This window comes from Panthera onca, chromosome F2 (assembly GCF_046562875.1).
Source record: "Panthera onca isolate mPanOnc1 chromosome F2, mPanOnc1 haplotype 2, whole genome shotgun sequence".
In the NCBI taxonomy this organism is placed as follows: Eukaryota; Metazoa; Chordata; class Mammalia; order Carnivora; family Felidae; genus Panthera; species Panthera onca.
In genome coordinates this window covers 19,488,765-19,513,651 of record NC_138356.1, presented here as the reverse complement: position 1 = coordinate 19,513,651, position 24,887 = coordinate 19,488,765, and the positions used below count along the sequence as shown (strand labels likewise).

The 24,887-nt window shown below is 37.8% G+C and overlaps 1 protein-coding gene across 1 annotated transcript in view; it reads right to left on the bottom strand.

The window, feature by feature from the left end:
- CF2H8orf34 (chromosome F2 C8orf34 homolog) overlaps positions 1-24,887 on the bottom strand; it is a 408,213-nt gene that overhangs the window by 38,263 nt on the left and 345,063 nt on the right. Inside the window, 1 exon segment of the mRNA XM_060610698.3 lies at positions 3,230-3,277. Coding sequence (XP_060466681.1) covers positions 3,230-3,277 — 48 coding nt within the window.

Sequence of the window (24,887 nt, the reverse complement as noted above, 5' to 3'; positions counted from 1 at the left end):
TTTCTGCAACTTGAAATTCTTACTCCTACCTGAGTTACCAAGTGTTTTACAAGTGAAGAACACAAAATTTCTTTAAAAATTTTGACCATAAGAATGATTTTGAGATTAGGAAAAGTAGACTATTTAAAAATATCTCATTTTATATTTGCTCAAAACTACAAATCCTATTCTGGAAAAATAATATATTAAACAACAAAAAATGTTGAATGGAAATTCCATTTTAATTTTGCTTGTAGAAGAGACCATATTGTCTCTTTAGTTCGATTTAGGTCTAAACAATATTGACTTAATGTCATGTGGTTATAATTTTGTCTAATTATAAGACTAAATTTAAAAAAGAGCAGACTTTGATCTGCAAAAAGTTGTCCAAACTTTAACAAGAAATGTTAGATATATTTAAAAATGTAAACACTATGGTTTATTTGAGTTTTAGTGTATACTAAATAAAAGCAAATGTTTGCTAGCCCAGTTTTAACTTCAATGCTTCTAACATTTATAAAAATTGTTCCTTATCGTTTGTGACTCTACTAAGAAGCAGAAAGAGAACAAACGTGAAAAAAGAGTAGATGTGAGAGAAAAAAATTATCATTTTATGGCTCACATTCTCAACATGCTCTCCATGGAGAAGAATTTGAATATATATTTCCTAGAGACCAAATGAATTAATATCTGCAAAAAGAAATGAACTAGTAATAAGTTAAGAGCTCGCTAATTAAGATCATACTTAGATGGGGCACCTGGGTGGCTCAGTCGGTTGAGCATCCGACTTCGGCTCAGGTCATGATCTCACAGTTCGTGAGTTCCAGCCCCGCTCTGTGCTGACAGCTCGGGGCCTAGAGCCTGCTTCAGATTCTGTGTCTCCCTCTCTCTCTGCTCCTCCCCTGCTCACACTCTGTCTCTCTCTCAAAAATAAATGAAAGATTAAAAAAAAATTTTTTTAAAGATCACACTTAGAGTTTTATTGTAAAGAATGATCACATGTTGGTTTAAAAAAGAGCTTAAATCTAAATATCAAACAATATTAGATGAAACCACTATGTCAGAGCACCTGGCTGACAAGTTGGTTCAATGTCCAACTCTTGATTTCAGCTCAGGTGATGATCCCAGGGTCTTAGGATTGAACCCCGCATTGGGTTCTGCACTGAGCATGTAGCCTGCTTGGGATTCTCTCTCTCTTCCTCTGTCCCGCTCCTCTGCTTGCACTCTTTCTCTCTCCCTCTCTCTCTCCCTCTCTAAAAATAAAACAAAAAAAAACAAAACAAAAACAAAACACAAAAAAGCTATGTGATACTGAGCTCCTAAAAAAATGCTTATGGGCATACACATACTTATAAATTCAAACTGAGAATCGGTAACGGATCTCATCAGCTGGGGAGATTTTATAGCCCTAGTCAACCAAAAATATTGTTCTTGAGAGTAAATGAATAAACAAAACTCATAAATGTATTAATAAAATTTTCCTCTTTACCCGTATTATACAAAATTGAAGGGTTTGCATGATGTATGTAGTTACTCTCTAGAAATAACATGGAAAGAACACTTTAGGGCAGTGTTTCTCAAACTCTAGGGTGCTTCGAATCACATGAGGATCTTGTTAGAATACAGATTTTGATTCTTTGGATCTGGTGTGATTTTGCATATCTTACAAGCCCCCAGGTGTTGTCTGTGTTGCTAGTCAGAGGACCACACTGAGAAGCAATGCCCTGCCAGAACCTCCAACAGAATGGCACAAATCCTCAACCTTGTTATCACATTAAGCATTTATAATCGTGTAGAACATGTATGCTTAGATTGCACATACGGATCTTTTTCTCGGATGAGAACTGCACAAATTAAAGTTCCATCATCTTGTATGCGGCCCATTTCCTGTACTGGCACCTCAATTTTCTTCTTCCTCCAACAGCGCTAGACTGGTGCAGGACACATTACAAAGGGTATCAGGCACCCCTCTTGTAGAGGTGGCCCACCATCCCAAGCCCACCAAGTAGGCCACCACCAAGTAGGGAATGCTGAGCCAAGAGCTTTAGCAACCACAGAATCCTAAAGAGAAATTCTACTTGGGTACACACTGAAAATAGTGTCTGCCTCTCTTTGGCAATATTAATGGTTTTAATGTATTCTAGTCAATCTCTGCATCAAATTCATTAAAATTTAAAGTTGGTACTCTAACCCTCCAATTTTTTGCACCATATATTTTGATTTTTCTAACCTGAACCCAGACAACCAACCTGGTCTTTTCCTTTCGTTATCTCTTCTCCAGGTGCCTTTGGCAAAACTTCAATCAGCTCCAAGCTTGCAAACCAGAGATGTTAGGGACTTAAAGGGGTGCTATATACTCTCATTTTCCTCTCTGAGTGGTATTTGGAAGCAAGTGTGAGTTTAAGTATGGGTACACTGTTCTGAGGAAGTTTTGAGTGGCACATTCGGTAGGCCACTCAAACTGGATCTTAAATGGAAGCATGCGCACAAGAATAAAATATTTAGAGATAAAGATATTCTATCTTTCTGAGGAGCAATATTCAAACCAAATATTTGGTACTTCTTTGACATCATCGCCAGATTACTTCCCGGTCCCCTTCACCTACAACAGATTCAGATAGCTAATTTAGTGACCACTGTGGTTTGGCTTCAGATCAAGTCTTGTGGATTCTATCCACGGGTTTATCAGCAAGTTCCCAAATACCATTTGTAGACAGTCCAAAGACATGTCCTGTGACACAGAGCATGCTTGGATCTCTCCAAACTAAATCCAGACATCTAAATGGTTTTCCAACAAAAATGTACCATATATCTTATTTGTCAAGACAGCACTTTGCTTAATGGCTTGTACAAGTAATGTCCTTGATGAACATTTATCACAGGAGTGAGCACCAATTTGGGACAGATTGTTCTTTTCATAAGAGCAATGACCATGTCTTATTATTTTGTGCACGTGTTTCTCATTTTTTAGGATATCAACAAATGTTTGTGAGTAAAAATATATGATAGCCCTAGGCCTGTGCAGTTGTACACATCATTTTCAGGATGACTAAATAAGGTATCCCTCTATCAACAAGGAAAAAAACAACATTTTGATGAAATATTATTTATCATCCTGTTTTGGTGGGCATGACCAGTGTGATTGGGTATAGACTGGAAACTGTAGAGCAGATCGAGAAAACCCAAGCGAAATTCGTCCTATATGATAGACTGATTTCAGACTATGTTACAAAGCTAACTTAAAACTCACTTCTTCCAGGTAGTTTTTCAGTGACTGTCCTCCACTGGAGGCTTCTCCCTAGAGGCAAAGAGGAATAGAAGTTGAAAAAGTCAGGGGAAGGAGAAAGAAAGAACAATAGAAGATGAATCATGAAGAGTATTGAAACCTGGGAATAACACCAAATCCTTACTATGCTCCCACCATGCTGATTGGGGTTGTCAGTCTGGTGACTTTCTCCTCGGAAGGAGATCATTTTTTCAAAGCAACAATATTTCTTTTAAGTGGATTTTAAGTCACATAAATGAATAACCACCTGGAATAGCTAACTAAAACTTAGGACAGAATGCTAAATGAGATCCGTAAAATTTTGTTACTAATTTTATAAATATGTTAGTTTAAGAAAAAGGTCACTAATTCTGTATTCTATAAATCTGTATGAAGATCTAACACATGGACTTCAAAATATTTTATGGAGAGAGTATAGCTCATTAACCTGTCTTTTCCTAGTGTTTATATGCAGCCTTTCTTTCTCACCTTGCTTGTACATTATTAGTAAATTCTCCATTATTTGTGCTTTTCACGAGACCTTTATCAGGCACTCGTAATCACTGAGATTTAAATCATAGAAATTTAACATCAAATTAAACATACATCCCAAATCCATCTAAACATTGGTGGTCAAAATTGTCAAACAACTCATTAGTTTGGATAAGTTATATTTTTTATACTACATGGCCAGAGATATTTGGAAATAAATCCTGAGATATCATGAAATGATAAATTCTAGGAAAACATGTGTGTTTAAAGGATAACTAAATACGTGTGAATAAAGCTTACATTTGTTCCTAACTTTTGGAGGACATTCTTTTTGACACTTCAAAGATTCTCCATATATTATCTCATTTAATTGGTTTTCCACTACAACCGGAGGGCAAGACATCCTCTGCGAATCTGATGAATAAAGAAACTAAAGCCTGAGGGGCTCAGGGAAATGCTTAAGTTCAAGTGGCTAGGTATGGGCAAAGCTCTGCTGGGACCAGATTCAACTCTGACATTCCTTTCCCTCACTGAAATGAAAAGTTTAAAACATAAAAAATTAAATGTACCTTATTTTTTAAAACTTGTGATGTATACTCCAAAGCACTTTAAGCGGGTTAAAAAAAAAAAAAGAATGTTCATTTCAAAACAAAAATTAAGCTAGAGCGAGTTAAAAAAAAAGAATGCTCATTTCAAAACAAAAGTTAAGCTAGAAATAAAGTATTGGTTTCCTTAAGCGCTTAGAAATCACAGATGCATAATATTTTCCCCCCCAAATCATGGTTTCCACTAGTGAAAAATTAGTATGCTGTAGTTTAACTGTTTCCAAATGCTTCCAAGCTTGTGGGATTTTCAACGGATATGACAGCCAAAGAGATAGGACAGTTATATTTACTTAAGCTAAAATATAAACTATTAGGAAAAATCAAATCCATATAAAACCCCCAAACTGTGAGGAATTTAACTCAAAGCATATGGAGGAGGCTGGAAATTTTCTTCAGATAAACTGCTTTTTCTAGTTGGATTTGCTATACTATCTCCCTTTATTTGGATAATTCGTGGAGAGGGAATACAGCGGGATCTTCCAATTTGGCTCTTCCTCGCCTGGGTTGCCCGGGGTAAGAATATCGAGGCAAACTGCAGTTGGTAAAGATCTGCTTTCTGGAGGGGCCAGCGTTGGAGACCTGCCTGGCCGGCTTCTGAACATCTGAGGGCTAACAGTGAGGCGCTCCAGGGCCGCCCCCGGGCACTCGCTGAAGAGGCTATTTGTTTCCTTGGAGCTAGACTGCAATGGTTTTCCCAATTCATCTGGACACTTGCAGTCTTATGCTAAGACCTGCTAATGACAGGGTTTTCTTGATGGTCAGATGTAACCAAAGCACTGTGTAGGCTACAGGGCTTTCTTGAACAGGCTTGCTTCTTCCCACAGTGTCAGGTCCTTTTCAATACCTATACCATAGAAGAGGAGAAACCCACACAACGTCATTCGTTTCTAAGGCCACACAGACTGGAGTTTGGCTGTAGCTACCGTTCATAAATCACTGACATTGGTGGCACTGATGAATGAGGAGCATGAAGTAAAAAGACCACCGGAGGAAAATACAGAGGAAACAAACACTGCATAGAGCATTACAAATCTGGCATAGGGTCGAATGCACAAAACAAAGAGCAAAATGTCAGGATCTCTGATCTTAGGGTCAGAATAGATGGCACCAATCAAGAGGCTTGATTCAATATGTCAGTCTCAGGTTCCCCATTTCTAACCTGGGGCTGTTGAAATGCTGACCTTTCCTCCTTCCCCCCGCTGGGGGCGCTAATGAAATAAAATCCCTTTCAAAGCAGAAAGCTGTCAACTTCAGTCATCCTTTTCTAAATTTAAAAGAACTGGCATTTTAAATATCAAGTCTCTCTAACAATATAATATTTTGATAATCACCCGGAAGTAAGTAAAAATTACCCAAATGCAAAATCGCTTGAAAAACAGAGAAGAAAAGGGATACAAGGCACACAGCGGGGTGCGGAGGAGGGAAAGAGCAGAATACGTGGAAACTATGCCAGACGGAAAGAAAAGAAAAGAAAAGAAAAGAAAAGAAAAGAAAAGAAAAGAGAAGGGAAGAAAAGAGAAAAGAGAAGAGAAGAGAAGAAAGAAAATGTATTTCCTGAAATGTGGTTTCACTTATCATGAATCTTAATATAACCACACTTGAGATGAAAAATGTTTTAAATGTGAATCATAAAATATATTATAAACTCAGAGAAAGAGAAAATAAAGACTGATATGATTACAGTTTACCATTTGGCATGGGATTATGACTATTAGAGACGAAGGTTCTTGTTGCTCCTTTAGTTATTTTCCAGCTAAGGAAATATTCTCAGTGAAAGGGAATATACTAGAGACAGAGCTAGGACTAGGCCCACACTCTCCTGAATTCAATACCATCTTTCACTATACCAGGCTTCTCTTATTTAAGTGTTTATTTATTTTGAGAGAGAGAGAGAGTGTGCATGCAAACGGTTGGGGGTGGGGCGGTGGGGAGGAGGAGCTGTCAGCACAGAGCCTGATGTGGGGCTTGAACTCACAAAATGTGAGACCATGACCTGACCCAAAATCAAGAGTCAGACGGTCATCCGACTGAGCCACCCAGGCACTCCATGCTTGTCTTATTTAAATCAGTATTTTCTATTCATCTCTTTCAAATCCTTATGTAAAATGCATATAGACTTGTATTTTTCCATAGAATATACTTATTCACAAATCTTTTACGTCTAAGGCCTCTGGTATGAATTTCTTCCAAAGAAACTTTCATGAGCCCCCTACTTCCACCAGAATGCTCTTTCTTCCCACCTTTCAACTGAAATTAAACAATAATCCTAACATAGACAGCACCCTCTTAAGAAGAACGCATAGAAGAATGGGAGCTTGATAGGAATGGCCAAGGCATATCTGAACCTAAGGGACTAATAAAACTTCACCCATTATTTATTCCACAAGTATTTATTAAGCACTTATCGCATGCCACATACTGTGCTAGGTGTGGGGACAAAGAGGTGAACAATCCCTAACATAAAAGAACTACCGTAGTAAGAACAAATCCTACCATAAAAAGTTTACCTTGAGAAAACAGTTATGAGAATATAAAACAAATGTTACTCGACATCGGCAAGCCCACGGTGCTACAGTAAAAAAATACGGGGAAAGGGCTCCTAGTGTTCCATTTATTCAACAAGCATGTATTGACAACTCTCATGTGCTAGAAGCTGTTAGAGCCACTGTATACATGTGATCGAAAAGACAAAGTAGAGGAATTAAAACTTGAGGAAATTATTTTTAATCTTAGTCTTAAAGACTTAATTAGCCAGATGAAGGGGCTGAATAACGAGAAGAGCTCATACGAGGCAGAAGGAAAATTTTGTGCAAGACCCCAGACACAATATAGCAAATATATGAAACCACAAATATTTCAATGAAGAGCACTAATTATACTATGCACATAAATGTGTACTGTATTTTTAGATATAGAGATATTAACATCATGCATCATTTCCTAATTCTATACTATAATTTCCTGTAATATAGCTGTTGACATGATGGTTATATGTTGTGTCTTCTAACTGCATTATTATACAGCATTGCCGACTTTGTGGCAGATGTTATAGAAATTGAAGTTCAGCTTTCCAAACTCTAGCAAACTCTATAGGCAGCAATTACCCCTGATGTCCAAGAGAATAGGCAGTGATCTATTTTCAATTAGTAAAAAGCTGGGTGCAGTAGTTTGTAACTCAGAACTTTTGGAAAGCTCAAAAGTCTTTCAAATCGTCGATGTTGTCAATAAATGGCTACACTTGTTTGCAGACCATGCATATTAACAAGTGCTGTTTCTAATTGACCTCAATGTCTTTTCATGTTAAGTTAAAATTTTTCTGAAAACTTATCCACGATCTTGGGAATAAATGTTGCAATAATGCAGAAGTACAGACACCTCTCTTTTCTGAAAATAGCACATTTATCCTTACTGCCTTAGCATTTCTAAGAGCTAAAAAACAGTGACATTTTGAAATAAGATGTTATGATTCACTCTGCCTTCAAGTTCCCCTGAAGCAGCTTATGTTTGTACTAGGAACCAGCAATCTAAGGCATGATCAGAAGCCAAATTTGTACCCTCACAAAGGACAAATAACATTCAATCCCTAAGCACATAACTAACGGTTAAATTAAAATGGAAACGATTTACATGTTTCTTCCAATTTTTTCATGTTAAGCTAAATAAGTCCTTTATGGTAATGCCCTTGCCTTAGAGACTCACCTTAAAAGAATGAAAAAGGGCAGCAGCAATTATGGGATTAATAATTGTCACTAATAGTGTTAAATTTTAAATTACTTAAGGCATTTTAGCGTTCCTTCTTATTTTCTGAAAAGTAACTTTTGCTGTTGCAAAAAAAATGTTTTTTTCCTTTAATCCCACGTAAAACAAAAAAGGAGGGCAGTGTAAAGCTAATAATTAGAGGCTTCCTGTTTGGGAGAGTGCTAACTTTTATCCGTGGATATTGGAGAAGAGACAGAATGAAAGGGTGGGGCTATATGGATGCTAGTGTTAATGATATTTAATTACGTTGACTTATAGAATAGATAGAGATACATATTATTGGTCAATTGATTTTTAGAAAACTCCATTTGACCTTGAACTATTCATTGTACTATTTATGTGTGTCTTTTCTGATGTGTTGACTGATTTACCATATCAATAATTAATAGTTTCACTATTATCATTGCAGAAAGTAGTAGTCATTTATTCCTCTAAAATGGTTTAATGTGCCAAAACAGCAAACCATCAGCCGTAAGATCCTGGAGAGTCAACTTTTCTTCTGAAGCAGAGTTTCTTCATACATAAAGTATGGACAACAGAACCACATGGTTGTGTTTCATATGAGATGGTGAATGTGTAAAAGTATGGAAAATTTCCACTGTAAAGTGCAATATTATTATTTTGTAAATGCCTGTATCACCACTGATCCCACACCTATTGGTTTTCTTGCTTCCTACCCTGGCCCCACTACTCAAATTTCTATGTGCTCCTTTGACACTATAATATCTTTATCAAAACACCTGTCACATTCTACTATAATCCTGGTTACTTGCTCAATCTTTCCCCTTTAACTCTAAGTTGCTGGATGGCAAAAATTATTTTTATTAATTTTTGCCTCCCATGTCCTGGTAAAAGTCCTGGCAAAATGTTTAGAGAATGAATGAATAACCAGACAAACAATCAATTTGTAGATTTTACATAGCTCTGGATCCTGTACAAGTCAAAATTTATAAATAGTGGGATAAAAGAACTCAGTCACTTTTATTTATTCAAAAAAAAATTTAATGTTTATATATTTTTGAGAGAGAGACAAAGGGAGTGCAAGCCAGGGAGGGGAAGAGAAAGAGGGAGACAGAGGATCTGAAGTGGACTCTGTACTGACAGCAGAGAGCCCGATATGGGACTCGAACTCAGGGACTGTGAGATAATGACCTGAGCTGAATTTGGACACTTAACCGACTGAGCCACCCAGGGGCCTGGCCCTTAAGTCACTTTTAAAATCAGTGAATAGATATTATTATTATTGAATGCTTGTGCAACAAACCCACTGAAGAAGTTGCTGATCATAGGATTTGTTAGTAGTTACTGAATAAAATTTCCACCTTGAAATATGAAAAATATGTATTAGTAAGTATATTTTAATCATTTCTTGGCAATCTACTGCTATGAACAATTATTTTCATAATAATGAAAAATGGAAATGTTCCAAATTGGCCTTTTATTTCTATTATTTATTTTTTTAATTAATTTTATTTTGTTTATTTATTTTTGAGAGAGACCAAGACAGCATGAGCAGGGGAGGGACAGACAGAGAGAGGGAGACAGAGAACCCCAAGCAGGCCCCATGGTGTCAGCGCAGAGCCCGACGCAGGGCTCAAACTCACAAAACCGTGAGATCACGACCTGAGACGAAACCAAGAGTTGGACGCTTAACAGACTGAGCCACCCACGTGTCCCCAAAATTGGCCTTTTAAAAAATATGAAGAGATACAGAATTAAAGAAAGAGAAGTTTTTTAAAAACTTTGAGAGGTAAAGACTAAAATAGAAGGGGCACAAGATGAAGCAAGCACAAAAGACAACACCTTAAGAGAACCAGAAGGTTAAAAAAAAAGAAAAAGAGGCAAAAACAATTTTTAAGGGAAATTTTTTTAATCAAAAAGAAATTAATAAAGGAATTTGTTTTAAGTATTTTAGGGAAAGTGATATATGTTGAAGATAAGTAGAAGGGGAAACAAAGTTGACCCTTGAACACTGCAGGGGTTAATGGTTATAACCCAGTTTCATGCCAGTTGAAAATCCATGTATAACCTTTGACTCACCCATAACTTAACTACTAAGAGCCTATTGTTGACCAGAACCCTTGCCAGGAACATAAATAGCCAATTAACACACATTTTACATATGATATGTATTATATGCTGTATTCTTACAATAAAGTAAGCTAGAGAAAAGAAAGCGTTATTAAGAAAGTGGAAAGGAAGAGAAAAACATTTACAGTACTGTACTGTGCTTATGGGAAAAAAAAAAAAGTCCTATATAACTGGCCCTACACAGTTCAAACCTATGTTGTGACACCTATGTTGTCACAAACACCTATGTTGTCACACCTATGTTTGCACCTATGTTGTGCAAAGGTCAACAGTATATGGATAATAGAAGACTGTGAAGAAGAAAACAAAAGCAAGAGAAGAGAATAGATACAAAAAATTATAATTCCAGGAAACCTCCCTGAAATAATAATAATACATTCCATATTGCACTGCATGCCTGACAATAATTAGCCAGAAAGACTGACGACCACAAGACAAATTCTAGCAAATTTATTGTATTTTAAAGAAAAAGAAAAAATACTTTGGGCATTTAGAAAAACAGCTCACATGACTTATAAGGGGAAAATATTTAGATTATCATTAGATTTTAACAGCAGCGATTTATGCCAGTAGAAAATGAATTAATATATTTAAGATACTGAAGGAAAGTAAATGTGAGCCCAGTTAACTAGTGGAGAATGACCTTCAAAAAACCAAAATGCTTACATGTAAGAACAGATGGTGGGTATTGACTACAGAATCACCTGTCCTGAGGCCACAGGCAGTTTGAAAGGGGAGTATATACATAGGGTACATACTCTGACAATGTGGATTTTGTGCAACTATTAAGAAATTGGGACAGAATAGAGAAAGCAAATGCAGTTTGTTTGTTTTTTTTAGTTTTCAGTATTTATATTGGTAGATGCATTGGTTTTATCTTGAGACTCTGCGTATAATGTTTTAAAACTAATAAGTGATTATGGAATATTTTAATTCTAATATCGCTTTTCTCAATGAAGATCAAAATTGTGGGTATAGGAAAAAGCAGACAAAGATATAACCATAAAAAAATTAAACTAAAGACTTGGTATTCAATACGGGCACCTGGGTGGCTCAGTTGGTTGAGTGACTGATTCTTGATTTTGGCTCAGGTTGTAATCCCAGGACCATGGGACCCAGACCATGCTGAGTGTGGAGCCTGCTTAGGATTCTCTCTCTCTCCCTTTGCCCCTCTCCCCTGTTCTCACTCTCTCTCTCTGACATTAAAAAAAAAAATTGAAAATGAGTCTTGGTATTTTCTAATCTGAATTGAATGTGTCAGTATGAACCGTCCACTCAAAGGGGCTAGAAAAAATGACCAACCCAGTAGCAATGATTATCTCTAGTGTCCAGACTGTGATCTTGAAATACCATTTCTCACTAAAAGGAACTAGGGCCTTTTAAAAAAACACTGGCCTATTCCATATTTGGGGCAGGCTATGTAAAACACAAGCTTGGAATATCTTGTGCTACCCAATAGCAAGGAAGCTACCAGAGACTACCAGGGGCATAACAAAGTGACCCAAAAATAAAACTGAAGCTCTCACAGGCCAAAGATGGGACAATTTGAGATCTAGCAGTGAAAATAACTTCCATAGGTTGAAACATATCAAATAAGTTTAAAGAAAGAATTGGTTCTCTTCTGAAGATAGTAGGGAAAGTATTCATTATCTTGAAAACTAGTAAAGAAGGAAGAGAAATCAAGCAGGCATCCTGCCTTTCTTATGGGAACTGTATTACTGGCTAATCAAATGGTAAGTGAAGGAAAGGGTCTCTTAACAAAAGTACTCTAACAAATAAACACAAAATAATTCATAAAATCAAAATATCACCACTTTGCAACTATCAATGAATCAACAGAGTTTGGCATTAAGCCTCAATGGCTGCTAAGATGGTAACATGGGAAACAACCAAATATTACATGTCCCCTCTAGTTTTGCCAAAGAGGAGCTTTATCCAGTTTCTGGATAATTTGCAGGAACTGAAGGACTGAAGGACTGAAGAAGACTGAAGAATATGTTGAATTATACCAGGAATATGAAGTTAACAAAATTCAGATTGCAGAAAACTACACATCAAATGGCAGGGTTCTTCAACAGATAAACTGTAAGAAAATGCAAGAAATGGCAGAGGAACCTGTAGATTAAAAGAGACTGATTTTTTAAAAGTTGGCAAAGTTGACAATAATGTCGACAGAGGCATATTTGAACGATAACTCTACTTTCAAAATGGAAGGATGATTATAAGTTAGAATAGCTGTTACTTGTGGGGAGGGGCAGAGGTTGTGACTGGGACAGGGCACACTGGAGGGACTTCTCGGTTATCTAGCAAAATTGTATTTCTTGACCTGGGCAGTGTTGTCACCAGAAATGAGTCATTAAGCCATACATTTGACTTGGGTGATTTTCTTTTTTTTTTTTTAATGTTTATTTTTATATTTATTTTCAAAGAGAGAGAGAGTGCGTGTGCATGCGCAAGCAGGGGAGGAGCAGAGAAAGAATCCCAAGCAGGTTTCATGCTGTCATTGTGATGCCCGACTGGGGGGCTTGATCTCAAAAACCAGGAGATCATGACCTGAGCTGAAATCAAAAGACCCAGGTGCTTAGCTTACTGAGCCACCCAGGCACCCATGATTTGGGTGATTTTCTAGATTTGTATTCTATTTTGTAACAAACAATATATTTCAAAGTAAACAAATAGCCATTTCTAATATTAAACTATATAGTTACAGGCATAATTGTAAGGTACAAAGGCAGCTCTTAAAAATGAGTGTGAAGTATTACAAGGCTCTATTTACTATTGGCTACATCTCCATGGTCACATATCTAATCTCTCATTGATCCAAATCTTTTGGTGTATGTAACAAAGTAATTATTGGTTATATATCTAGAAAAGTAGTTAAAGAACACTCTTATTGTTCTGATTCGATCTTAAACTAATCTAATTATAGCACTGACCTCGTAAAAGTCAGTTGGCAATTTTGATTTTTACCATTTGAAATAATTAAACCTTTACATTTTCTTCCATTAAGCTTTTAAAAAAATCAATAGATGTCACTTTGGAATCTGTAAAGTACTTGTATAAATTCTCTAAGGTCAGTGAAATATGAATGTCAGTCTCATAATTTAAACCAAACATACAATGTATTCTTTTAAAATTAAATTAACTCGTGTCTTTGCAAAATGGCTAAATGGCTAAGGTGACCAACTTCCTGAACTGTGACTCAGATGGGAGCATGCAGGAAAGCTGATACCCAATGGTCATGAAATACCAAGATTTTTATGTCTCTTCTGTTCTCAGCCCATGTTTCCTTAATTTAAAAAAAATGATTGATTTTTTAGATAAGTAACAATACTAGACATGTCTCTACATTGAATGAAACATATTTCTCTAACAGATCATGGACACAAATAATTTAGTGCTTCTTTTAACATATATCTCTGATTTTTAAATTCAACAACAAAAAAGACCAGTTTCACATTTCAGACACCCTTGCATTATTTAATAGACATTAAAGGGCTATAGACTAGTTTAAACTTAATAAGAAAAATTGTTTTTCATTGACTTGTAAATGTAAATAAATATGGGCAGTCCAGGGCAGAAGTCCTGCATTAAAAGTGTATTTTTAAGCTTTAAAATATTTACTTAAAAAAACATTTACTTAAAGGGGGTTGATCTTTTATTTATTTTTAAAAACTTTTTAATGTTTTTCATTTTTTTTTTTGAGAGATAGAGAGACAGAGCATGGGCGGAGGAGCAAAGAGCAAGGGAGACACAGAATCCTAAGCAGGCTTCAGGCTCTGAGCTGTCAGCACAGGACCTGATGCGGGACTCGAACTCACGAACTGTGAGATCATAACCTGAGCTGAAGTCAGATGCTTAACCGTCTGAGCCACACAGGGGCCCCTGATCTTTTATTTAATTGATTCCTTAAGTGGTCCAAAGAGAATGCTAGCTGTAGAATTAAGTTTCAAACGAAATAAACAAAATGTATGAAGTAGCATTATCTAGCCTGTCACAAACTTGGCAGCTGATATCATAAACAGTGCCACTAGAAGAGTTCGGACTTGGCTGGGGGAAATATTTTGAAGCATAATCAATTTTCCAAGAAGAAGAGGTGACCTCCAAATAAATAAGAAAAGTGACTTGGGAAGATAAAGTTGGTGTTTATCCAAGTATCACAATTACTAACTCTGAAGTTTTGAAAAGACAATTGTCCATTACTATGTCTGAACTCACCACCTGTGTTTATGTACAGCTATTTCTTCTGCTTAATATGACTTGATCACTGGACTAAGACTTGGCTTTGATTCGATGTATTGTCAGAAAGTGGGAAACATGATGTCCTAGAGAGGCAAGAGTACAGGCTTTAGAGTCCAGCAGCTATGGGCTCATACGCCAGTTCTGTCACGTATGCATATGTGCGTTGGGCAAATTATATGACTTCCCCGGGTCTTGGTTTCTCGTCAGTCAATGGTGATAACACCATGAGCACCTCATGGGCTATTATAATGATTACATGAAACAATGTCTGCAAAGCAGAGAAGACAAGTATGAAAGCCTGGCTGTCATCATTATTTATCAGGATAATAAGTACTAGTACTAGTATTAGGAGGCTTTCAGGGAATGAAAGACAGAGAAAGCCAGCTTCACACTATGTAAGGTAGGAGAATTAGAGATATGCTTAATTCTTTAAGAATACAGCTGGAAGGGGGACCTGATGCAGGGAAATTAGATGCTGCTTTTTCATTTATCCAGTCTTATTTGGGTGTCACTTTCATTACAAGGATCTTGCACCTTCAGTGACAGGTAGTTATTGAATGGCTTCCCATACAAATCAGATTTCAGCAGTGCATTCAACGTGGACGGATGGCAAGGGAAAGGGGACTTTTAAGAGGCTGGACATAAGAACTAGAAAGAAGCAAATGACACAAGTCAAGAGAAATTATTGAGAGAGGGAAGTAAGAATGCATCCTTAACAGGACTTTATTCCTGACCATCTCTCCTTCTTCAATTTAAGACCCTCCCCAACACTCAAGTCATACTGAGTAACCTCCAGTTCCTCCTACAGTCAGTGTCTCTGTCTCTCTGTCTCCCTGTCCCTTTGTCTGTCCCTCCTTCCCTCCTCAGGCCATTCCTTTGTGCATTCCATGCCCTCTTCCTGATTTCACCTGTAAGATTCTACTCTTAAGTCTAAGTTCAGTGCCCCCTTGTTCCAAGAGGACTTCCCAACATTTGTGTTGCCCTCCTCATGTGTTCCCATGACTCTCTATACAATTAGAGAATTTGCTACACCAGTTGCTTTGGCCTGACATAGTCTCCACTACATTGTCAGCTCCCTAAACACCTCTTACTCTTTTTAAGTTTGTTTATTTATTTTGGGGGGGGGGGCAGAAAGAAAGGGGGAGAGAGAGAGAATCTCAAACAGATGTTGTCAATAGGAGCCTGATATGGGGCTCGATCCCACAAACCGTGAGATCATGATCAAGAGTCAGATGCTTAACCAACTGAGCCACCCAGGCATACCTCCCTGGACACATCTTTAACATTTGCAGGACCTGAGGTGAGAGGTCAGAGGTCCACATTGTCAACAAGCTATTATATAAAATAAACTCTGACTTTCAAACAGACCTGGCAGGTCAGCTTCAAATTCAGAATTCTTATATTCTTTCAAGTTCTGCACCATAATTTGGCAGAAAGGGAGAGGAGGAAGGCAGTGCTGACCCCAGAGCCATACTCTTGCCTCTCTTTTTGCCCCACCCATGTTGTACCCCAAGGGGCTTTGTGAGCATATGTGTGGATATCCCTGCCTGCATCTTGAGGCTCATTTCATCCTCCCAAAGGGCGACTGCTTGCCCACACCTCAGGCCTGGAACTGAGCTCTTGGGAAGGGATGGACAAAAGAAGAAGGCCATGAAAGTTCAGGAAGCAGGCTTCAAATCATTTGGGAAGGAGATTTTAAGATCCTGTACCTCGCACATGGTCAGGCTCCAGGTAGGTATATCCCCTTGACTGAGGCATTCTTCATCCCATGCAGAGGGGCACAGCCTGGGGCTGGACTAAGAATACCAATGAAGTTCTCTGCCAGTAGACATTTCTGTCCCTTACTGGCTACAGCACTTAATGCAGGGCTTGGCATCTAAGAGTCAATCCAAAATATTTATTGAATGAATGAGGATTATTATAAAAGGCACGACTTTTTAACTTAAGATGCCAAACAATCAAAAGATAGTTAGAAGGTGTGGTTACAAATCTAGGAAGACACAGACTTTATCTCTGAATATTTCAGAAATAACAGAATCACGGAGATTCTAGTAGCAAGAGGTAGGGAGACAGGTCATGTTTTAGATCTATGTAGGATCCACAGAAAATATAGTTCAAATAGGAACTAGAGAAAGATATTTTAAAAATTGACTATTTTTCTGAATTGGAAAATGGCCTTAAAACATAGATGAACAAAAATAACCCAAAGGTAGAATATAAAAATTACAATGAGTGAGATCCAATGAAAGTACCTACCAAAAAGAGACCTTCAGTCTTACCAGCTCAAATGGTCTATCTGCGTAAAGATCAAAGGCACAGTTCTCTCTAGGAGAGGCAGAGTGCTTGGCACTGTGATTATCAGGAAGGTGGATAAAACTGAAAATGGAAACAAAGGGAAAAAGGATGTGGAAGGACCTGTTTACAGAACGTATCTTTGCAATCAGATTCTGCTAACTACAGGGCGTACCACAGCTCTTCAGCCTAGTCTCACATTTCTATAAACTACGAAGTGATACCAGAGTTTATGTGGATCACCCAACACCCAACAATGCCACAAACCACAATTCAAATGCTTGATTAAATCTAAGACAGGGCACAGAATGTGGAGCTCATGATGATGCTCCAAGTCTCTTTGATGCAGTACTGTTTTTCCTTTGTGGTCTAAAACCCTTGCCCCTTTGGGAAGTAGAGCTCCAAGATGTTCTATAAGAAGAAATTTCTATGTTAATTCTTAGCCTAAAAAGTAAATTTAATGTGCCTTACAGAACAAAGCTTACTTTGGGGCCCTGAAAAGGGCCAAACCACATCATAGAGAGTAAGAAGATATCTTCCATTCTCATGAAGGTATGCCCATCTTTAGAACCAAGTTCAAAGCAAACATCTTTTGAAGTCTTACTGAACATGACTGAACATTGAGGTTTATTACAATGTTTTTGCATGTGTTTGCATTTTGTGAAAACAGCTAGGATCAGAAGCAGAGAAGCCAAAAAGATTTCCTGCCAGGTCTGGGAATCTAAAAGCCAGAAATTTCGAGAGAAAAAATAATTCTTATAATTATATGTGTAGCCTAATTTTACATACACTCCACGTTAATTGAGATGAACACCTGAAATCCTGGATACTTTTTGACAGTGAACTTCAGAGCCAAACTATTTAGCCCTGTCTCAAACCCATGGCAATACTGCAGGTTAGAAGTTAAATGTAACTCATCTTATGGTCACTACCACTTAGTTAAACATATCAATTTAATAAAGCCAAGTCAAGAGAAGGCAGCCTCAGTATTTTTAAAGATCACAAGTCTCTTGGGAAACGGTTCTCTTTACTCCTGCAGAATGCCCTTTGAAGCCCAGAGACACAACAAATCAAGCTAATCAAAGTACTTGCCACACAGAGTTTTGCATTAGCATGTTGGGAGACTTTAATCGCTCACTTGGCTGAGCACCAGCCTCAGGGCTGACCACCACCCACAATCAGGCAGCATAATGCCCCAGCCAAGGAGGCGATGGAGACACAGGTTGGCCACTTTTGTGGAGTAGAAAAGTTTCAATGGCAAGTGAGATAAAACGATACACAACACAAATTTTCAAATTTCTCAAGAAGCTTAAACTAACCTGATGAAACTAATTGTAAAGTATTCTATGTTATTTAAAAAATCACATATAGAATTATAAAAACATAGCCAGGTAGCAGTACATATTAAAAAAAAAACAAAAGAGGGAGCTTTCAAGTAACGACAACATCGGTGTGTATAGCAGTGCAGTGGAAACTACCGAAAAGCTATTTCAATACCAGGCATGGTTAGTAAAAGCACAATAAATTCCATCAGGTTGTTAATAGTTGAACTGTACATTGCTGACCAGCTTAGAGTATTGTGCTCACGTGTAGTGAGATGACTCAAGAGGAGAAAAGTCTGAGAAGAGTGTTACATAAGGGATGACTAAAGAAGTTGTTCACTTTCATCATAAGGACAGAAGAAACAGTGATTGAGATGTTTAAAGATGAAGATTTAAAAGATGGAGAGGAAATTAGAGTTCTTTCTTGTTTCAGAGAGCAAAATTAGGGCATATAGATGAAAGTTTCATGGGGACAGATTTTTCTCTCAAAGTGAGGCGGTGTTGCTTTAGAGCAGTAATAAAATATGGGTGGGAGCAGGAAGCTTCAGGAAAGACGTTCCCTGAAATCTTGGGAGCAAGATCAGGCAGTGACCTATAGTAGAGGTTCTTTGTTGAGGAAGAAGTTGCCTTATATTCTTACATTGAGTTTGCATTATACTTCCTTCTCTTTAATTTTTTTTTTAACGTTTATTTATTTTTGAGACAGAGAGAGACAGAGCATGAATGGGGGAGGGTCAGAGAGAGAGGGAGACACAGAATCGGAAGCAGGCTCCAGGCTCTGAGCTGTCAGCACAGAGCCCGACGCGGGGCTTGAACTCACGGACCGTGAGATCATGACCTGAGCCGAAGTTGGATGCTTAACCAACCAAGCCACCCAGGCGCCCCTATACTTCCTTCTCTTAAGAAACTTGATCTCTTCCTAAAGTTCTCAAGTTGGGTATCTAAACTGAGGCATAGGGATAGTAAGGGGATAGAATCAGACTGGTTTTCTTCCCCACAATTATAACCCTGTTGCATTTAACTCAGGACAATGAGCTGGAAAAACCTTCAATAGTTAGCCTTGCTTTTGACTGTGTTATCTGAATAAAGGTAAGGAAAACGGCCTTTATCTAGTAGCTACTATAGACCAAGCACATTTAGCTCTGTGCTCAATCCTTACAATATTCCTGTGAAATAATTACCTCTATTTGACAAATAATGAAACTGAGACTAAGAAAATTCCAAAGTAGATCTGGGTTTTGAATCTTATGGTTTTGAAGTCTTGATCTTTCTAGAAGAGAATGAAATCAACCATTTCATTTGTCAAACTGAATGCTTAAACTGTGAGGTTGATTTAAGCCCCTACCTGGACTCCTAATCCAGTTCTCTCTCAATTATGTTATCCTATGGTTTTCTACTTCTTGGTTTTGATATTCTAGAGTCAACCCAACAAATTATTTACACTAAACCTGAACATAAATTATTATTGTGGATAACGAACTCATTCAAGTATATGTAAAGTAACTTAAAGAAGAAAACTTAATGTGAATCATCAAAGCTTATGTTAGGTTCTGATAAGAACTTAATAAATAATGCTGCAAAAACTCCAGGTCCAGATAAATTATTTCGTTTCTGCCAGGAGAAAGAAGTATGGGTAAGTGTATCCTCAAGGCAGTCAGGATGTAAATGCGTTATTCAATACTCCTGGGAAGCCAAGCCTTCAAATCAATAGAAAGAATCGTAGCTTTGGAGACAAGATTGGGTCTGAATCTTTTTGTGTGTGTGTATCATTCATTAGGCGTGTGGCCTTTGGGTCAAATCACTTAGAGTCCCTAAGTCTCTCTTTAGTTGTGAAGAGAGAATAGAAAGAGTAAGAATGCTTTCAGTTGAAAGATTAGGGGTAATATCCATAACATATGGTGCTAGGCACTCAATAAATCCTTCCCACTTTGATTATGACCCACCACTCCAACATCATGGCCTTCACTCTACCCACCTTCCTTTCCCCCATCTAATTCTCCAGCTGTGCTGAACTGCATGTGGGCTTTAGATAGATTTTTCTCTCCCTCTGTGGTAGTGAAGCTCCCCAGTAACTCAGCCCATCAACCCAAAGTCCCCCTTCTCTTGGAAGCTGTCTTTGATCACTCTTCACCCCACAGTCTCCATTAAATGCCGCCCCCTCCCATGTACGCTCTGTGTATATATGTCAGAGTATTTCTCTGCTCTCACAAAGTCTGTTCATTCAACTGCCCTTCCCATCACACTGTAAGTTCTTTAATGCCAAGAAGTGTATCTTTCATTTCTAGATTCCCAGTACTTCAGAGAATGCTTTACAATAGAAGATGGTCCATAAATGTTTCCTGAAAGAATGGATGCAGTAAGCCCAGAAGGTCAGGATAGCATTTTATTTCAGGGCTAGACTAAATCATTTTCTAAGAATAGCTTTATTGGTCAATCTTCTTAAAATCTTATTTAAGAATTCAGACGACTTAAAACAAATGTGCATACATTTTTATTCATTTGGGCTGCTATAACAAAATACCATAAACTGGGTAGCTTATAAACAACAACTATTTATTTCTCATAGTTCTGGAGGCTGGAGGTCCAAGATCAGGGTGCCAGCATGGCCAGGTGAGGCCCTTCTTTTGGGTTGCAAACTTCTAATTATATCTTTGCATGGTGGAATGAGCAAGGGAGCTCTCTTGGGGTCTTTTATAAGAGTATTAAACCACTCCTGGGTTTAAACCCTGTCATCTCCCAAAAGTACCACCTCCCGAAGTCCTCACCTCTCCTAATGTTATCACTTTGGGTATTAGGATTTTAATACATGAATTTTAGAGGGACACAAACACTCAGACCATAGCAACAAGGTAACTTGAAAGGCATTCAGAAAAATCAAAGATACATTTCTCTACATTTTCCACCGATATTCAAATAAAAATACCACTTACTCACTTCTACATGTATATGTAAAAGGTGAAGTATTCTCTTGTAAATTTAGTAGATGTTAACTTTAGGCTAATAATTAAATGTTTTTTCCTTCCCAGGCAAAACTGATGTGTAATGGATAAAATGGGTAAAAAATGTGAATTTGGTTATACATATGCAAAAATTTGGTTAGAATGGTTTAAAGAAATATACACTGTGCACACGTGCATGTGTGTGTACATATGTACATCTATATAGAAATTTTTAAATATTTATTTCTTCAAAAGCTCTGGCCCTCTTCTTGGAAATGCAAATAGTTAAGGCTAAAATAATTAAATTTTATTTTTATCATTATTGTCATAGCTGTGCCAAGGTCATAGCTGTGCCAATGTGGCTAAGAATAGTTACAGGAAAAGTAAGTCTAAGCTTGATAGCCTTTACTGCTGAGTTTAGAGCAACTTCCAACCTTTGAGGAAAGTTATGACCATTTGGCAAGGAAGCCTATCTGTTAAATACAATCCACCATTTAATTGGGTGAGCCTATAAGAACAGTACAAGAAAATAAGTCTAAGGATAATTTGCATCCTCTACATTATCTTTGCTGGGGTTGAAAAGAAGTGTAGCTCTGAAAGGCCCCCGGTTCCCACGCAGACAGCAAGCCGCCAAACCCCTTATAACTCTTCCTGCCTGAATTTGGAATAAAGTTAACAGACTTGCAAAGTTCAATTAAAGATAGATAGTTCTTAATAATGATGCTATACTCCCTGATTTCTCAGAACTAACGTAAATACGTTCATATATCACTAGTTTTAGGAGAGGATATTCCAGCCTGACAATCCCAGCCAAGTCAACTGCTGGCCCTCTAAGAAGTGTGGCTTGAATTCAACTTCATAAAGGAGTCATCCTGTGTTATTGTCCTGACTCTAATTTAGCTTGAGAATCTGCTGTTGTGATACAAAGGGTAGGCCTACCCAAAACCACTGAGCTAACAGAAAAAACAAATACATCCACATGGGGGAGGGGTGGGAAGCAAGCCACTTTTATTGTTTGTATAAAAAAGAGAGAATTTTGGGGTGCCTGGGTGGCTCAGTCGATTAAGCATCCAACTTTGGCTCAGGTCATGAGCTCATGGTTTGTGAGTTCCAGCCCCGTGTCGGGCTCTGTGCTGACAGCTCAGAGCCTGGAGCCTGCTTCAGATTCTGTGTCTCCCCTCTCTCTGTCCCTCCCCTGCTCATGCTCTGTCTCTCAATAATAAATAAATGTTAAAAAATATATAAAGAAAAAGAGAGAGAGAATTTAGGGGTGCGTGGGTGACTCAGTGAGTTAAGTGTCCAATTCTTGTTTTCGGCTCAGGTCATGACCTCATGGTTTGTGAGATCAAGGCCCGCATCAGGCTCTTTGCAGTCAGAGTGGAGCCTGTTTGGGATTCTCTCTCTCTTTCTCTCTGCTCCTTCTCTGTTTTCTCTCTCCCAAAAATGAATAAACTTTAAAAAAAAGAGAGAGAGAGGGAATTTAAAAAGAAAAACAAAAATCAAAACAAGTCACCTTATCTCTGTGACTCTCCCTCCTGCCATCACAGCACACATCCCAGGTTGGCCAAAGTGCACAGCATTTCATAATCCCTGCAAAGGGGAGCCCCTTCCAGGAAGCCCCTGGAAGACAAAGGCTGGGCCTCAGCACCATTGTGTTCTCTGGGCCATCAGAATGGTTGGCACCCAGTAGACATACTGTGCATATCTGCTGACCAATCAAATGGTACCCTGTTGGACTATTTCAACCCAAGAACCCACAATAATGTGAAGCAACTATGAACAAGTTCAAAAGCTACCATTTTTAGCACTTTACATATAAATGATCTCAGTTCACCCTTCCTGCAATTGTGTAAAGTTGCTTTTATGAGTGAAAATACTGAGTTCAGAGAGACCACATTGCTTGTTCTGTATCTTAGAGCTAAAAACTACTAACACCAGATTTGACCTTGGGTTTATAGAACTCCTGAGTCCATGTTCCATCCAATGTGCATTGTCTTTACTTCTCAGAACATATATAAGATTTAGCATGGCCTAGGTTTAAATTTTGGAAAAACTCTACATAGACTCAGCATAATGTTCAATGCAGGTGATATTTTTATTTTCAATCTTGCAAACTTCTTAAAGTGAGCTGGGTAATAAGCATCTGAGTCTCACTGCCTCCAGAGGCTAATAGTAGATAATGTGCAGGGACACAGACATTACAAACTTTCCTATGAACAGTATAGGGTTTAACCTTCACTTTAGAAGATGGCTTAAAGGATCTCAGTTGTAATCAAAATGCAAATGATAATAATAATAATAATAATAATAATAATAATAAATAATGTTTTGTCTTCAATCAATTGCACAGCAATACTTGAAAATAAAATCAAGTTCATTTCTACTCTGACAATCACATTTTGACTATAAATGCAAGTGTGCCGATGAAATGCCTTTTTTATGTTATGGAGGAGGAATTATTTCAATTCACGAATAGTATACTTGGTACGCATCTGATCACCCTGTGTGTAAATCATTTATTAAGCCTCCTGTCAACTGTTTTAAACTAAATAAGAGTTCTCTTTCATCTATAGGAAGAAATATCCATATGTGAAAACTCCAGATTTTCACAGAGAAATGAACTAGTCCTATTCAGAATCATATCAATCAACACCATTTATGTTATCCAAGATTTTGATCAGGATATTTATTTACATAGACTTTTTGGAGTGTGGTGTAGATTCACTTCCATACTAGTCCTGCTTAGATTAACATTCCTTACTATCCTTCCAATTAACACGTTACTGAACATAAAAAATGAACAAAACCCCAAAAGTATAGGATCCTTGACTAAAATGTCATTTAAATTTTCCTACTCTTTAAAAGTTCTTTTCCATTAAGCATAGATAACTTCTCTTTATCCATAAGGACTCACTTTAGAACCAAAATGGTCCTCCCACCCATACCCAACACCTCAGCACTACACACTTCTACTTGGCATAACGCCTGGCATTCTTGCTTAGCAAATATTTAGGTACTTTGATATGAATATTGATATGAAAAATCAATTTTATATGGATGATAATGAATGAATGAGTTAGGGTCCATTATAATTTCTTGAGAAAAAACTAACTGCATTTTCTACATTTATCATGAATAATAAGCCAGAAATTTACTAGAATTACACTTTTTCTTAAGTTTATTTATTTGGAGAGAGAGAGAGAGAGAGAAAGAGAGAGAGAACAATTGGGGGAGGGGCAGAGAGAGAGAGAGAGAGGGAGAGAAAGAATCCCAAACAGGCTACGTGCTGCCAGCAGAAATCAAAGGACTGACATGAAACCAAGTGAGCCACCCAGGCGCCCCTAGAATTACACTTTTCAAAATAGAATAAATTGGCTCCTAATTGAATTAATTCTGTCAAGTGGTCTACAGCATCCAAGTATTTCTATCTCTCATAGGCCATAAAGGTAGGGAGAATAAAATCCCCCAGCCTGCCTCATTCCTTCAAGCGAGCACACACTCTGTGTCAGGGTATTGTACTTGATGCAGGGGACTTTGAAGGGTTTAATGGAAAGGGCAAGGCTGCCTATTGATCTCACATGCAGTCTACACTGGGGGCACTCTTAGTTTTAAGCCACAAATGCACTTAGTGCATGCAGTTACTTCTTACAAAGTTAGGGACATACTTCCTTGTGGGTACCCAGCTGGCTTGGGCAATAGTGGGTGGTTGGACACCTAGAGGGAGGCAGCTGTCTATCTACCAGAAGTAAGTGTACCGGCTATGGAACCATGCAGACCCGTGTCAAAGCCTACTCTGCTATTCCCCAGTTTTGTAATCTTGAGAGATTATTGAGCCTCTTGACAGCAATTTCTACAGCTGTAGAACTGGTATAACAATGCTTATTGAATATGAAGATTTTTA